The 17,254-nt window shown below is 37.6% G+C and overlaps 1 protein-coding gene across 4 annotated transcripts in view; it reads left to right on the forward strand.

Annotated features, from left to right (window-relative positions):
* Window positions 1-16,917, forward strand: part of Slc35a3 (solute carrier family 35 member A3) — a 45,825-nt gene extending 28,908 nt beyond the window's left edge. For all 4 annotated transcript variants that reach the window (XM_075981517.1, XM_075981516.1, XM_075981518.1 and 1 more), the window contains 4 exons: window positions 647-818; window positions 7,852-7,970; window positions 11,207-11,340; window positions 12,934-16,917. In XM_075981517.1, coding sequence (XP_075837632.1) covers window positions 647-818; window positions 7,852-7,970; window positions 11,207-11,340; window positions 12,934-13,024 — 516 coding nt within the window. In that variant the 3' untranslated portion in view covers window positions 13,025-16,917. The remainder of the gene's footprint in view (window positions 1-646; window positions 819-7,851; window positions 7,971-11,206; window positions 11,341-12,933) is intronic.
* The last annotated feature ends 337 nt before the right edge of the window (window positions 16,918-17,254 follow it).

The following is a 17,254-nucleotide window of genomic DNA, read 5'->3' on the forward strand; positions in this document are numbered from 1 at the left end:
AATAATGTATTTTTAAATTTGAAAAAAATCTAGATTAAGGGCTGTGCCTGGTGGTGCACACCTTTAACCCTGGTACTAGGGAGGCAGAAGCAGATGGATCCCTGAATTTGAGGCCAGTGTGGGCTACAGAGTGAGTTTGAGGACACTCAAGGATATGTAGAGAAACTCAGTCGTGAAAATCCAAAAAAGAAAAAAGAGAGAGAAGGAAAAATCTAGATTTATAAAATGATATGAAAATAGAAAGGGGCTAGTTTGAAAAAGACAGTAGGTACCCACAGAGAATGGGTAGCAGTAGTTAAAAGATGTCAATTAATATACCGTGTCATTAACATCAAGATCATGTGGGTACCAGGCCTGGTGTAGTAACTTTACAGTCTTTCATTTTCTGATGGACTGTATTTTCCTTGCGGAGTTTTTGGTTCCCTCCCTACCAAGCTTTCTTTCTACTGTGCCTGATTTAGCTATCCTCTTCCATTGTAAGTGCTTTTGCTGGTGCAGCACCATGGTGTACTTGTGGAAGTCAGGGGACAACTCGTGAGAGTTGGTTCTCTCCATCCACCATGTAGATCGGGAAGCTTGGACTCAGGTTGTCAATCTTGGCTGCAATGTCACTGCCCTCTTTAGTGTTGTTTTTATTTTTATTCAGTGGCCTTCGGATTCTCAAGAGGTGAATTCTAAGGAAATTTCAACGGGCTCGCAGTTTGTAGGCCTCATGGCAGTTCTCACAGCATGTTTTTCAAGTGGCTTTGCTGGAGTTTACTTTGAGAAAATCTTAAAAGAAACAAAACAATCAGTATGGATAAGAAACATTCAACTTGGTAAGTTTTAAAGACTTTCTAATAATATGTAAACTGGGCGGTGGTGGCGTGCACCTTTAATTCCAGCACTTGGGAAGTAGAGGTTGATGGATCTCTGTGAGTTTGAGGCCATCCTGATCTACAAGAGCTGGTTCCAGGACAGGCACTAAAGCTACAGAGAAATCCTGTCTCGAAAAACAAACAAACAAACAAGGCTTTCTAATATGTATTTATTATTGATTAATTATTCATTTATTTTTCATACTGACCACAGTTTTCCCTACCTCCTCTCTTCCTTTCCCTCCCTCCCCATTTACCCACCCCCTCCACTTCTCATCTCCATACAGAAAAGGGTAGGACTCCCATGGGCATCAACAAAGCATGGCACACCAAGTTGAGGCAGGATCAAGATCCTCTCCTGCATCAAGGCTGGGTGAGGCACCCTAGCATGGGGAATAGTTTCCCAAAAGCCAGTTCAAATGCCAGGGACAGGTACTGATCCCACTGCTTGGAGCCCAACAAACAGACCAAGCTACACAACTGTCATACATATGCAGAGGCCAGGTCCCATACAGGCTCCCTAGCTGTTGGTCTAGAGTTGATGAACTCCCAGGAGCTCAGGTCAGCTGTCTCTGTGGGTTCTCCCATCATGACCTTGACCCCCCTTTATCCCTCCAACTCTCACAATCCCTCCTCCCTCGCTTCAACAGGATTCCTGGACCTCTGCCCAGTGCTTGGCTGGGAATCTCTGCATCTGCTTACATCAGTTATTGGATGAAGGTTCTCTGCTGACAATTAGGGTAATCATCAATCTGATTACAGGAGAAGGCCAGTTCAGGCACCCTCTCCACTATTGCTAGGGGTCTAAGCTGAGGTAATAATCCTTGTGGATTCCTATGAGTTTCCCTGGCACCAGGTTTCTCCCTAACCCAGAAATGGCCCCCTATCAAGACATTTCTTTCATTAATCTTTCTTTCCATCCCTCCCCCAAGCTGCCCAGCCCAATCTTTTGTGTTGCAACACCCCCCCTTCTCCACGCTACCCCTAGTTTGCCCAAGAGATCTTTTCCATTTCCCATTCCCAGGGAAGTCCATGCCTCCCTCTTTGGGTCTTCCTTGTTATTTATCCTCCCTGGAGCTATGAATAATAGTCTGGCTATCCTTTACTTTATACTTAATATCCATGTATGAGCGGATACATACCATGTTTGTCTTCTGGGTCTGAGTTATCTCATGCAGTATGATTGTTTATAGTTCTATCCATTTGCCTACAAATTTCATGAGGTCATTGTCTTGTATAGCTGAGTAATACTCCATTTTGTAAATGTATCACATTTTTTTATCCATTCTTTAGTTGAGTGGCGTCTAGGTTGTTTCCACGTTCTGGCTATTACAAATAATACTGCTATGAATATAGTTGAGTAAGTGTCCTTGTGGCATGATTGAGCAGCCTTTGGGTATATACCCAAGATTGGTATAGCTGGATCTTGAGGTAGATTGAGTCTCAATTTTCTAAGAAAGTGCTATAATGATTTCCAAAGTGACTGTGCAAGTTTGCACTTCCACCAGCTTTGAAAGAGTGTTCCTCTTGCTTCACATCCTCTCCAACATAGGCTGCCATTAGTGGTTTTGATCCTAACCATTCTGACAGGTATAAGATGATATCTCAGACTTGTTTTGATTTGCATTTCCCTGATGGTTAAGGATGCTGAACAGTTGTTTTCTTGGCCATTTGAGATTCTTTATTGAGAATTCTCTTTAAATCTGTACCCCATTTTTTAAATTGGATCATTTGGTATTTTAATATCTAGTTTCTTGAGTTCTTTATATATTTTGGAGATCAGCCCTCTGTCTGATGTGGGGTTGGTGAAGATCTTTCCTCATTCAGTAGGCTACCGTTTTGTTTTACTGGCAGTGTCTTTTACCTTACAGACGCTTTTTAGTTTCAGACGATCCCATTTATTAATTGTCAATCTCATTGTCTAGGCTACTGGTGTTATTCTGATATGTATTTCTAAATAACTACATCAGTCATGTTTGGTGCTGCACACCTCTAATCCCAGCTCTCAGGAGGCTGAGGCAGTATCAGCATGAGTTTGAAACCAAGCAGGTTACATAAGGAGACCCTATCTTAAAAAGAAACTGGACAAAGATTTATGTTCTTACATTTGTAGATTTCCCTAAGTCTTTAAGTGCATGGGCTCTGAATGCAAAGGTGCTGTTGTTACAAAAAACTGGTCATGGCCTTGCCCTTAGAGAATTGTATTTGAAATCAATGGCTTCCTTGTAATATGGAAAAGTAGGTTGATTCTCAGGGTGTAGCTTGCTCCTGCCCTCAGTTTTGGAGTCCTGGTGTGTTTATCCTTACTGCTTCTTCCTTTGTGAAGACACTACAAATAACTTACATATTTTACTCCTAAAATGGAAGGTGTTGGACATGAAATGATTTTCATCTCTTTTAAAGACATCACATGATGTTTTATTTCGGTGTAATGTTTTGACTTTTTACTGTAACCTTTTTCTTAAGTGATGGTAAATAACTTAGAAGAAGAAAAAAAACCCAATCAACTAAACCAAAAAACTTCCTTTATTGTAGTAATTCCCTTTGAACATATGCTTAAATTATTTATGATACTGTTATTAAATTCTTGAGTAAGGATTTGGACATTAATATTATCCTGGTTTATATCTTGGATAGCTACATATAAAATTGTATATATAAGAGTGGCTTATTTGTACATCAGAATGTTCTATTGTATGTCTCTTTTCTTTGTCACCCCAAAGTTTGGGCATTTGAGAAGTAAACACCCAACTTAACAGAAATACCATGTCTCTTGATCTTAGATATATAGGCCTCTCTAAGTCCTATACAGTAAGTTGTGCTTTTTAATAGCCTAGGATTTCACGTCAACACTTCCAAGTTTGAGTAAAGTCCATACATAATTCCAGTCATTTTCAAGTAAATATGGTCATAAAAACCCCAAACTTAATTTTGTCACAATTTCTAGACTATTTTAGAAAGCTATCTCTCCTCTGATAACATTGAATGTAAGTTTTTTTATTTTTATTTATTTATTTATTTATTTATTTGGTTTTTCGGGACAGGATTTCTCTGTAGCTTTGAAGCCTGTCCTGGAACTAGCTCTTGTAGAGCAGGCTGGCCTCAAACTCACAGAGATCTGCCTGTCTCTGCTTCCCAAGTGATGGGATTAAAGACGTGCGCTACCACTGCCCGGCTAAACCTTGAATTTTCTTTTTTTTAAAAAAAAATATTTATGGGCTGGAGAGATGGCTCAGCGGTTAAGAGAGATGGCTCAGCGGTTAAGAGCACTGACCTTCTAGAGGACCTGAGTTCAATTCCCAGCAACCACATGGTGGCTCACAACCATCTGTAATGAGATCTGGCACCCTCGTCTGGCCTGCAGACATACATGGAGGCAGACTGTTGTATACATAATAAATAAATAAAATCTTTAAAAAAAAATATTTATTTATTTATTATGTGTACAATATTCTGTCTGTGTGTATGCCTGCAGGCCAGAAGAGGGCAGCAGACCTCATTACATATGGTTGTGAGCCACAATGTGGTTGCTAGGAACTGAACTCAGGACCTTTGGAAGAGTCGGCAATGATCTTAACTGCTGAGCCACCTCTCCAGCCCAAATGTAAATACTTTTAAAGCAAAATTTAATTGTTCTGCTTGTCCAAAAGACAAATTCACAGGCTTGAAAATATCAAGCAGTTTGATTTGTCATTTCATAAAGAGTGGTTAAAAGCCTTGGTTCTGAAGTTACAGTGCTCAAATCTGGAGTTCAGCAGTTATCCATGTGCCCTCCAGAAAGTTACTCAGCTTCTTGTGCTTCATTTTTCTCGTCTGTAAAATGTAGCTCTTAGTTTTCATACCTCCCTCATATGTTGCTATGAGGGTTAAATCCAAGAATTCATATATTTAGAGTAAGTATCTTATATATGCGTACTATATATGTAGTCATATACATCTGCAAAAAGAAAAGAAGTAGTCAAGGTCTCTGGGTTGCCTTAAAGTGTGTTGAATTGTTTGATGAAAGACATGTCAGAATTTACATTAGGGTGTTTTTTGATATCTTATTCTTTATTTTGCTATGATAGCACAACACTCATGAAAAAAATGGTAAGCCAAACTGGGTTTAGAAAGAATATTTGTAAGTCAGGATCATAAAATAAAAATTTGAAACTGTAATATTTCAATAAAGAAAGACTGACAAATAAATGTCAGCCAACAAGTAGAAAACAAAAACCTTACCTGTGCCTTCTAAGATGTTTGAATAAGAATTTATCCTATATAAAAAAACATAGATGCCAAAGCAATTACTTTTAGCAATGGTTACAAATGTAACAAACAAACAGAAAAACTGGTTGAATGAATAATCATTTTGGTTAGATAGCATAGTTGAGGTTGTGCTTTGGAAGATAGAAAATGTGAAGTAAAAGAAGATCCAGAGCCACACTGCCTGAATTCAACAACTATTGAGTCCATTCTCTTGTGTGAGCCTGGGCAAGTTTCTTCATCAATAAGATGAGCTTACAAGTGTCTCCTTTAGAGACTTGTAGTGTTAGTGTCCATAAAGCATTTGGAACAAGTGTTACATACATATCTGATAATATTATTAGACAGTAGACTATATAGCCACTATAAGAATGTAGTACGTCTATTTATATATACTGACGTAATACATATCCTTGTATGCTGTTAGACAACTTTCTGTCACCGTAACAAATACCGAAGATAGGTCAGTTTATAAAGAGATAAAGTTTGCTTTGTCTTAAAATTTGGGGACTTCCAGCTGTTGGTCCATTGACTTTGGGTCTGTGGCAAGGCAGGACATTATATCAGGATGTGCAAGACAGAATAAGCTATATATTTCATGGTGGCCTAGAAACAAAGATAGAGGGGAAGAGACTAGGGACCCACAATCCTGTTCATGGGTATGCCTCCAATGACCTAATAGGGAGAAAAAAAGAAAAAAACAATTCTTTGACACGTGGAATCTTGGGGGGCTTTTGAGCTCCAACAAGTACTTTGTTGGTTTAGTATTTGTGAAATTTTAATTTTATAAATTAAAATTTAAAATGCCTTTGGGCATACTTTTAAAGTCACATGCCATGCTTAATTTTATACTCAAAATGAGACACATTAAAAGATTAGAGCTGCAGGGCGGTGGTGGCACATGCCTTTAATTCCAGCACTTGGAAGGCAGTGGTAGGCGAATCTCTGTGAGTTTGAAGCCAGCCTGGTTTACAAGAGCTAGTTCCAGGACAGGATCCAAAGCTACAGAGAAACCCTGTCTCAAGAAAAAAAAGTTTAGAGCTTGTAAAAACCATCACCCGTATCCTCTTCTACAGCTGTACTGTAAAATGTGGTCCTTGTAGGTTTCCATAGGCCAACAGTGCTCCAGAAATCTTAGGGTCTGAATTTCACTGAGCCAGTTTTCTTTATCAGTGAGACTTAATAGTAAGTACAGAACCTGATGCTGGCTTTGACCAGTTTTTAGACCGGAGTATTAGGTAACAAGTATTGTATTTTAAGGATATCTTAACAATAAAGTTTATTATTTCAAAAAATAGTTGCAAATAACATCACACATGGAAAGTAGGCCAAAGACTACGCAACTCAGTGAACTCACAGTTAAAGTAGAGTAGGTATTTGGAACAGAAGCTGTGGTGCTTCACATTGGATTTTACACTTTTACTGTCAAGTGTATATTATGTAAATATATAATTTATTTTTATTTTGTGTTCATTGGTGTTTGCCTGCATGACTGTCTATGGGAGGGTTCAGAAGCCCTAGAACTGGAGTTACTGACAGTTTGTGAGCCACCATGTGGGTGCTGGGAATTGAACCCAGGTCCTCAGAAAGAGCAGCCAGTGCTCTTAAGCACTGAGCCATCTCTCCAGCTCTCAAGTATATTTTTATGTAGTTATGCACTTACCCACTACCAAAATAAAACAAACAAATTAATCTATGACAAAATTAGAGCTAGAAAAACATTTAGCTTTATGTCCTCTTTCATAACTCGTATTCATTGCTTCATTCATTAAAACTTATGTATGAGCTTTCACATATATAATTATGCATTGTGCATTGTCTCATAAAAATGTGGTCATAGCAATGGGAAAAGTCAAGATACAATGAAATGGGGGCTGGGGAGATGGCTCAGAGGTTAAGATCACTGGCTGCTCTTCCAGAGGTCCAGAGTTCAATTCCCAGCAACCACATGGTAGCTCACAACCGTCTATAATGAGGTTTGGTGCCTTGTATAGGAATGTAGGCATATATCCCAGAATACTATATACATAGTAAATAAATTTTAGAAAAAAGATACAATGAAATGCTAAAAGCAGGCATTTTACGAATATTTGAATGAATCAGCAATCTAATGCTGTAAGGCTGTTAAATTATTTTTTAAAATAGTCTTATGTCTCATTGCTTATGTATTTGTTTTGTAGTCATCATATAGTAATATGTATATTTTTTGTTTATATATAAATCAACTGAATTTTTTTCTTTTGTTTTTTCAAGACAGGGTTTCTCTGTGTAGCCCTGGCTGTCTTGGAACTAGCTCTTTAGACCAGGCTGGCCTCGAACTCAAAGAGATAGGCCTGCCTCTGCCTGATTGAGTGAAATATTTTTAAAGTATTCAAATTTGCCAGGTGGTGGTGGCGCATGCCTTTAATCCCAGCACTTAGGAGGCAGAGGCAGGCAGATCTCAGAGTTTGAGGGCAGCCTGGTCTAGAGAGCTAGTTTCAAGACAGCCAGGGCTACACAGAGAAACCCTGTCTTGAAAAAATAAAAAGAAAATTCAAATTTCATCAAAAAGAAATACTTAAGTTTTACCCCAGTACCTGGGAGACTGAGGCAAAAGGAGCAAGAGTTTATGCTGCCTGCTGAGCCTCAGGTCAGCCTAGGATGCAAACCAGTAACCTGCCAACTGGAGCAGGGGGAGGAGCAGGACTGTCAACAGGAAGAAATTTCTTCAGAAAACCTGCCATATGACCTTTGCTTTACTTTCTTTTAGGTTTCTTTGGAAGTATATTTGGATTAATGGGTGTATACATTTATGATGGAGAATTGGTATCCAAGAATGGATTTTTCCAGGGATATAATCAACTGACGTGGATAGTTGTTGTTCTGCAGGTAAAGCATATGTCTTTTGTTGTTGTTGTTGTTTTGTTTTTTGTTTTTCGAGACAGGGTTTCTCTGTGGCTTTGGGGCCTGTTCTGGAACTAGCTCTTGTAGACCAGGCTAGCCTCGAACTCACAGAGATCTGCCTGCCTCTGCCTCCCAAGTGCTGGGATTAAAGGGGTGCGCCACCATGCCTGGCAAGCATATGTCTTTTATTTAATGCTACTGAATATTGCTTCAGGACAGAGAATTAAAGTGGGTACTAGTGTTGGTATTTAAGGGGTAAGGAAGGTCCTTCCTATTTTCATCATATCTGCTTTGTTCAGAGAAGTTAAAATATAACTGTTCTTAATGCCCTCATGGAAGCTGATTTTCAAAAGAGGTCATGAATAAAACTCCATGGTATTTAAGTTCAGTGCCATGAAATGCAAATATTAGTGTTGTTGTTGTCACTTTTAGATTTATTTACTTTTATGTGTATCAGTGTGTTGTCTACATGTATGTATATTCACCAAATGTGTTTTATGCCCATGCTAGTTAAAAGAGCGGTCAGAAACTAGACCCTCTAAATGTGGGTGACAGTTGCATGGCCGAGGAAGACTGTGGGGCCACTGACAGTGGCACCAGGATTTATTCCTACTACTTGTACTGGCTTTTTGAAAATCCATTCTGTTTGGATGGATACCTTGCTCAGCCTAGGTGTAGTAAGGAGGGCCTTGAACCTTCCCCAAAGCATTGTGCCTTATCCTCTCTGAGAAGTAGATGGAGGAGGGAAGGTGGAAGGAATGAGAAGAGGAGAGGGAGTGGGAACTGGGATTGGTATGTAAAATGAAAAGACAGTTTGTTTTCTTTTTTAAAAAAATAAAATAAGAATCAATGTAAATTAAACAACTAAAAGGGAGTGTAGGGAAGAGAGGTGTCAGATCCCCTGGAACTAGAGTTTCAAATGGTTGTGTGCCACTGAAGTGAGTGCTGGTAGCCAAACACATGTCCTCTGGAAGAGCAACCAGGGCTCTTAATCTCTGAGTCATCTTTGAAGCTCCATGAAAATGTTAAGTTTAATAATTAAATAGTTATGTGGCATAGTGGTGGGCACTTTTAATCCCAGCACCCTGGAGGCAGACATCTGTGAGTTCAAGGCCAGCCTGGTCTACATAGCAAACTCCAGGATAGTCAAAACTAAGAGTAAATATAACTTTGAATTTTTCTGCTGCAATTATCATTCCATAGAAAAACTGTGGTCAGTCCTTTAAAGATGGAAGATGCTGCTTGAGATAATTGTGAAAGTTCATAAACTTCATTTCGTATTTACATGTTAGAACGTTTTTGCCAACTATCTTCAGTGTGAATATGACTTTGTTTAGGAGTTGAATAATTTCATCTCCCAAAGTACATCTTGACATTCTGGAAAATATAAAAATGAAGGGAGAACTTGTTTTCCTCAATGCCTACTTTTCTAGACCTGGAAAGTAGAGAAGGGTCAAAGGGTAGTGCTGTTTCAAAGGTAGGAAATGGGGCGATGGAGGTGGCACATGCCTTTAATCACAGCACTCAGGAAGCAGAGGCAAGTGGATCTCTGTGAGTTCAGGTCCAGCCTTGTCTAGAATTCCAAGACAGCCAGGGCTACACAGAGAAACCCAGTCTAAAAAAAAAAAAAAGTAAAAAGGGTGTTTTCATTTTTATAAAAGAAATAAATGATACAGAAGAAAAATTTAGAGAAAATTGAAAGTGGAGGTATGGTAAGCATAGAGAACTTATATGTGATGTTTTTAATCCAGTTACGAGGAACCTGCCCTTTAAAAGAGGACTAAAGGATAAGAGGTTGTTTTTTTTTAAGTTTAAAAAATATATATATTTAGCACCAGGCAGTGATGGCACATGCCTTTAATCCCAGCACTAGGGAGGTAGAGGCAGGCGGAGTTCTGTGAGTTTGAGGCCAGCCTGGTTTACCAAGTAAGTCCCAGAATAGCCAGGACTGTTACACAGAAAAGCCCTATCTCGAAAAAAACCAATGTGTGTGTGTGTGTGTATGTAGCTTGTATTGAACCCAGTGCCCTCATACCTTCTAGGCAAGTACTTTACTACTGAGCTACCTGTTACTTATTAAGTTTTTTTTTAAAAAAAACTTGTTTAATTTTATGTCTTGTGTGTACCTGAGTGTATGTTGTCCATTAGGTACATGTAATGCATGCAGTGGTCAGAAGAGGCGTCAGAACCTCTGGAACTGGAGTTACAGATGGTTGTAAACTGCCTGATATGGGTGCTGGGAACTAGACCCAGATCTTCTTCAAGAACAGCAAGCACCCTTAACCCAGCCATCTCTCCAGCTTCTCCCATCTCCCATTTGTAGGTGGTCACAATCTAGAATTTGAGAATGATTTGGTAGAAGGTTCTTTATATGCTATGGGGATAGCTCAGTGGTAGAGAATTTACCTACCATGTGATAGGTTGGGGGTTCAGTCTCCAGCACTGCAAAAAAACAAACCAAACTGTACACCTTGACAGCAATAAGAGGTAGATTAGAACGGGAGAGAAGCTGGGCAGTGGTGGTGCAGGCCTTTAATTCCAATATTCAGGAAGCAGAGGTAGGGGGACCTCTGTCGAGTTCAAGGCCAGCCTGGTCTACACTGATTTCCAGGACAGCCAGGACTGTTTCACAGAGAAACCCTGTCTCGAAAAACAAAAACAAAACAAACAAAAATAGAATGGAGAGAAAATTAAGAAGGCAAAGAGAAGACTGCTGGAAAGATAGTAAAAAGGGTTTTTATGCAGACGTAAACCTCGTGCGCACTTGTCCTTCAGCTGTCCAGGCGAGTGTTTAGCTACTGAATTTGGTGGAAATAGACTTTCTGTAACCGACCGAATTCTATTTGATGGTTACGTTGAGGACTATGAAACAAAACTGGGGGCTGGAGAGAGGGCTCATTGGTTAAGGGCTTTGCCTGCTCTTCCAAAGGTCCTGAGTTCAGTTCCCATCAACCACATGTGCTCACAGCCATCTGTAATGAGATGTGGTGCCCTCTTCTGGCCTGCAGGGATACATGCAGGCAGAACACTGAATACATAATAAATAAAATTTTAAAAAAAGAAACAAAACTGTGAGTCTGTTGTTTTTATGTTCATATGAATCATTTGCTACGATATAATTAGATTTATAGAACAAGCCTTAAACCTTCCCCGAGAAATGAAATTGTTGTGAAAAGCAGTTTTATGTTCATTTAAAAATTATTCTCTTAAAACTTTTACAGGCACTTGGAGGCCTTGTAATAGCTGCTGTCATTAAGTATGCAGATAATATTTTAAAAGGATTTGCGACCTCCTTATCCATAATATTGTCAACAATTATATCCTATTTTTGGTTGCAAGATTTTGTGCCAACCAGGTAAATACTCTTTTCTATTTATTTTTTTTCTTTTTATTCTTACTCTTTCCTGTATGTCTTATTTTGTTGTTAGTATTACCATGATTCCATTTAGGTTTAATTATTTATATAATTTTCCAAAAGTTTAATAAATGGCCACTCTATGCCTGCAATCACTCTTTTGGATTCTGGAAAAAAGAAACATATGAATGAGGTGGTTATGTTCAAGAAAGTCACAGTGACTAGAAAACCAAACACAAGACAAATTAGGAGTGTCAACAGAAGTATGTATACAACTCATTAAAGAAGGGGCTCAAATCATTGAAATAATCATATTATGATAGGTTTTCTATTTATAAACAACAAAGAGTAACAAATATTCAAACAGTGTAGTGATTAATCACAATGCTATAAGCATTAGAGTAGCTCACTCTAGAGGAGTCTTGGACAGTAGACCCGAAGCATTGTCAATAAACACTTGTTAACAGAAAGGAAATTGTTCTGAGAATAGACTGAGAGACTAGTGTCTACCATGACGGTGTCAAGGAAAAATACATGGAGTCATGGGCCACATTTCTAGAATGGATGGGAAGAGTGTGGAGGATGCTGTTGGTTGGAATACCCTGGCACATAGGAACTTTGAGGCTAGCTTGGGCTACATAGTGAAACTCTAACAAATAGAGCAAAAGAAAGCTTCTGTTTTTATAGGAAGGGTAACGATGCTGACTCTTGTCCTTTTGGTTTTCTTTCTTTTCTTTTTTTGACTTTGAACCATTAATAGAAATCTTTTTTATTTTATTTTTATTTTATGTACATTATCTTTTGCCTACATGTTTAGTTCCAGATCCCTTGGAACTAAAGTTATAAGCAATTGTGAGCTGCCCTGTGGGTGCTGGGAATGGAACCCTGGTCCTCTGGAAGAGCAATCAGTGCTCTTAACCACTGAGCCATCTCTCCTGCCCCCCATTAATAGAAATTTTAAAGCCAAAACTAATCCATGCTTCTGGCAGCTTAAAAAAATGTATATATAACAAGTTATGATTGCTAGTGGGGGTTATATCCAGTTTCTATGAAGTAGATTGTATCTCTACATACATAGAATCAAGAGGAAAACGTGATTCTGATTTCCTTCTTGTTAAACACCCTGTAAATATTCGTCCTGAGCTTTGGCTATTATTACCTTGGATTCTGGACTGAATTTACCTAAGTTTTGTATACAAGAATGAACTTTTCCTTGTACTCTTTGTTTTTTAAGCTCTGGGCGTTTTCTTCCTGAACGAATCCCATACAGAATATACATTAGGTGAGGCACTGCACTCTTTTCAGTGCAGTGGATGAGAGTGCAGGCTTAAAACCTGCGTCTGCACTCCGTCCTACCTCCTACATATTTGGGACTTTTGGGCAAGTTTTTCAAGTCCTTTAAAAGCCCTTTCCCCAAAGGTACAAAGTACTTAGCCAAGCACCTGGAACACAGAATGTACTCAACATTTATTGCTGTTACTGAAATATATTTCTTTCCAAAATGGCAATTGTTTTTATATTACATATATAGAAAGAACTTAATTTGCTTTTAATCTTACTTGATCTTTTTCTTTTTCTTCAACCTATTTATAGTGTCTTTTTCCTTGGAGCCATCCTTGTAATAGCAGCTACTTTCTTATACGGTTATGATCCCAAACCTGCAGGAAATCCTACTAAAGCATAATCATGTACTATCTTGAGCTGGTTTTTCACGACGGTGCCCTAGGAATCTCAACATTAATCGTGCACAGAGGACTTCAGCAGATTCTGTGAAGATATCATCATGCTAAGTCTGATCATACTGTTCAAATGATTTGAAAATGTGTAGGCTTCAGGATGAAATGTGTACATCATCTGGAAACCCAAACTTGGAAGTGTGTCCAGGGAGTAGGGTTAGAGGGATACTGGGAGGGGCCTGAAGTCTGAGCTCATAACGACTTCACCCTTGTGGTTGCTGCAGAACTGTCCAGTGCAGCCTTTGGAAGAGCACACAAATACAAAAACCAATGTTTGCAAGGTAGATCTACTTAGTCTTATCACATGTTTTTAATCTTACTTTTTCTGTACAGATATATCAAATTACATGGACTATTCAAAGTTAGAAAATTATAACTGCCTATAAAGCTGTGAACAAACAATATAATTTAAAACCATTTTCATGTATCTGGGATTTTTATATTCATAGAAGATTGCTAAGCAAATGATTGCTAAATGTTATTTGTTAAATTACATAAAACTTGATAAAGTAGTAGTCTGGGTTTGATTCATATTTAAATTTAGTGTAGAGAGAATCTATTTCTCCCTTTGTATCTTAGACCGTTTATTGCTTTGAGACAGCTGAATGCAGTTTGGTTCTTTATATGCTGGAGTAGCCAGTGACTTTGACACTAATGAAGTTTTACCTATCATTTTCCAGTTGTATTTCTTTTCCATATTTAAGAGAAATTCTTAGTATCACCTTAAATTGAATTTGTGTGTGTTGCCGTTAAATTTTTAATGAATTTAAAGGGATTAAATGCTCATTTAATAATTGAAAATAAAATAACAATTACTGCCCAATCCCCATGTGGAGAAATCTGAACTATGAAGTATATACTGTATATAGTTTTGAAATGGGGAATTTTCTTGTTATTCTTCAGTAGGAATTTCTTTCATTCTGTCACTATTGACAGAAGCAACAATCAAAAAAGTAGTATTAGTCATATTAGTGAACCAAGAACAAACTGACTTCCTTACAGGCATTTCCTACTGTCATTTTTTTTTGTTGTTTTTTGTTTTTTTGTATTTTGTTTTTCGAGACAGGGTTTCTCTCGAGCCTGTCCTGGAACTAGCTCTGGTAGACCAGGCTGGTCTCGAACTCACAGAGATCCACCTGCCTCTGCCTCCCGAGTGCTGGGATTAAAGGTGTGCGCCACCACCGCCCGGCTCCTACTGTCATTTTTACTGTTGTTGTTGTTACTTAAGGCAGGGTCTCATTATGTAGACCAGGTTGGCCTCAGACTCACAGAGATCTACCAGCAGCTCTGTCTCCCAAGTGCTGGGATTAAGGGTCTGGGTCACCCTGCCCACCTCGCTATAGTATTTTAAGTAGCACTATAATTTAAGTTCAAAGGCTATTTAGAAATTTTTATGTCTTAAGAGCCCACCATCCCTAGGAATAACATGATCATGTGTTTGGAAGATTCTGAGTTCCCTCACTCTGTCCCCATGAGTGCTGCTGGGAAGGAGCAACCGTTTGCTCTAAAATAGTACATTTTGTTTCTTTTTAACACTGGAGTTGAGGATACAAATTATGAGTTATTTAATAAGATGACTCAAAAGAGAGAATATATTAGAAATAGTAAAATGAACTGGGAGAAAATAATAATTCTATATTTGGAATATAAGTTATTTAATTATTGACTATATGCAGAATTACCTATTGAATATAAAATGTATTTTACTTTATTTTTTCATTTATATTGTACATATATACTAAAAGTTTGTTCTAATAGATACAAACCTATAAGGAGATGACAATTTTTTTATGTAGTTCTAATAGATTTTGTTAAATGGAGTTTGACTCAGAAGTACTTTTGTTAAGTACTGTAAGGTACCCTTGGCTAACTTGGACTGGCTGTTTGATCTTGCTAGTGCAGATGTACTCTCCACAGTGTACATGCCTGACCAATTCCATTCACTTTCAAAGTACTTGAAATTACAGAGTGTTTAAAGTCATTGCATCAGCAATAACAGAGTAATACCAGGTTTATGTTTTTTCAGTGACCATCCTATAGAGATTGAACAATTGCATTTTGAGCATGGTGTAAGATACCACAACATTCAAGCTATGTCCTAGGACCTACAACTAAGTGCAGCCTAGGTCTTGCAAATAGAGAAAATTCATGAGTACAGATCCATGTTCAGTTCACATTAAAGTGTTGAGTGGGCAACTGTGCTAATACAATGTGGATTCACAATTAACGGTTACTTAGATCTAGTCTACCCCTGTCTTAACCCTACAATACAAATAAGTTACTGGGTATCAAGGTTGTTAAAGTAATAATACATTTCAGGTGTCTGAAAATTTTTATTAGGTATCATTTATATTGTTCTTTTCTGGTCAGTTAAAAATGTTATTGGGCTGAATATATAGTTTAAAATTTTATAAGGAAATAATCACACAGGGAAAAATGGCTTGTAGACTAGATTGTATCATACATATTGATACTGAAATTTTGTTTAATGTGGGTTGTTTTGATGACATTCAAAAGTGCGATTGTGTCATGCTTTTATAATAACAGATTATTTAAATTTTATGCTTTTAAAGGTGTACTTGTTTCTCAGCTATTTTCACTGATATGGAATGTGTGAATTTATGGAGAATGAGTGCCAGCTGAGACCCACATTAAAGTTAGGCAGAGAGCTTGACGCACCAGCAGGCCCTTGAGTGCAGCATAGCGCTCTTTACTGAATGCTTTTCCAGTTGTAAGTTACTTTTGTAATAGAATACATAGTTTAAAAATGCAGAACCTAAATGTTTACCTCAATTCCTATGGAATCCCACAGAATTTCATAGAAAGAAAAGGCAGTTTGATATTTAAACCAGAATATATTAAGAAATTCCAAAAGAAAATTGACATTCTGCACTGAACACTGACTATTCTTACAAATCAAGTTAGTAGACTTTAAATGTCTTTATGCAGTCTTTCAACTGAGATGTTTTGTTTTGTTTTGTTTGTTTTGTTTTTGTGGCAGGGTCTTACTCTGTAGCCCTGGCTGACCTGGAACTTGCTATGTAGACTAGGCTGACCTAGAAATCACAAAGATCTGTCTGCCTCTACCTCCCAACTGAGAGGATTTAAGGTGTGTGCTCTTAGTCCCATATGAGCTTTCTTTTGTTTTTAAAGAATGGCTTTGGCATCACTCATTCTATTTAAACATTCATTGTAAAAAATATTTAATTTCTAGAGATATAGCTTCACATTGAATTTATAAAAAGTGTTTATATTATATTGAAAGTCATCTCAAGAATCTCCAAGATATTTAAAGTAGTTATAGGGCCAAAGAAAATGCACCTTTACCACAATCTGGTCCTATGTGCCTTGCTTTACCAAATAAATACCTGACTTTTTTGGAGACTATTTCTGTAATTTACAACTTTAGATACATACTTGAAATTGGAATTTTTTTTAAAAAAATTGAATAACTATAATTCTACCTTTTGGTTGTTTCAACATTTGCTCTTTAAATACATTATTTAGCAAACGGATACTAAGTATCCTATCAGTGTATCTGAATAGCACTTGTTTAAGTGATTTGTGACACCTGCACTATGGTTCAGGTTTGAGACTTTCACAACAGTCTATAAATGTCTGTTTGTTGTTTTTTCTTCCTGTAAAACATAATTTGCTGTGATTTGGAACAATATTTTTTAAAATAATTTTGACTCTAAATTGATCTATGTCTGTACTTCATTTACATAAAGTGATTCTTTGCGGTTTGGGAATGTGATTTGTATGTTTAAATTTTTATAAATTCAAAGGAATGTATAAACTGGTATTTTATTAAGTGACTTTTTAAATGATAAATTCCTCATGTCAATTTTTTGTATCCATTATTACCTATGTTTAATAGATAAGGGAAATAGATTCTTTTCATAAATAACTATATGCATTTTCCTATATTTCCGCTTTCCCTTCTCTTTTCTTATGTTTTTTTAATTTATTTTATTCAGCATACATTGGTGTGAGGATATCGGATCCCCTGGAACTGGAGTTACAGGTGGTTGCGGACTCTCATATAGGTGCTGGGAATTGAACCGGGGTCCACAGGAAGAACAGCTAGTGCTCTTAACCACTGAACCATTTCTCCAGTCCCCGCTCTCCCTTTTTACCTGTGTGTGATTAATCTGTGGATTAGTTTCTTATTTTTA

The sequence above is a fragment of the Microtus pennsylvanicus genome, chromosome 7 (genome assembly GCF_037038515.1).
Source record: "Microtus pennsylvanicus isolate mMicPen1 chromosome 7, mMicPen1.hap1, whole genome shotgun sequence".
Classification (NCBI taxonomy): Eukaryota; Metazoa; Chordata; class Mammalia; order Rodentia; family Cricetidae; genus Microtus; species Microtus pennsylvanicus.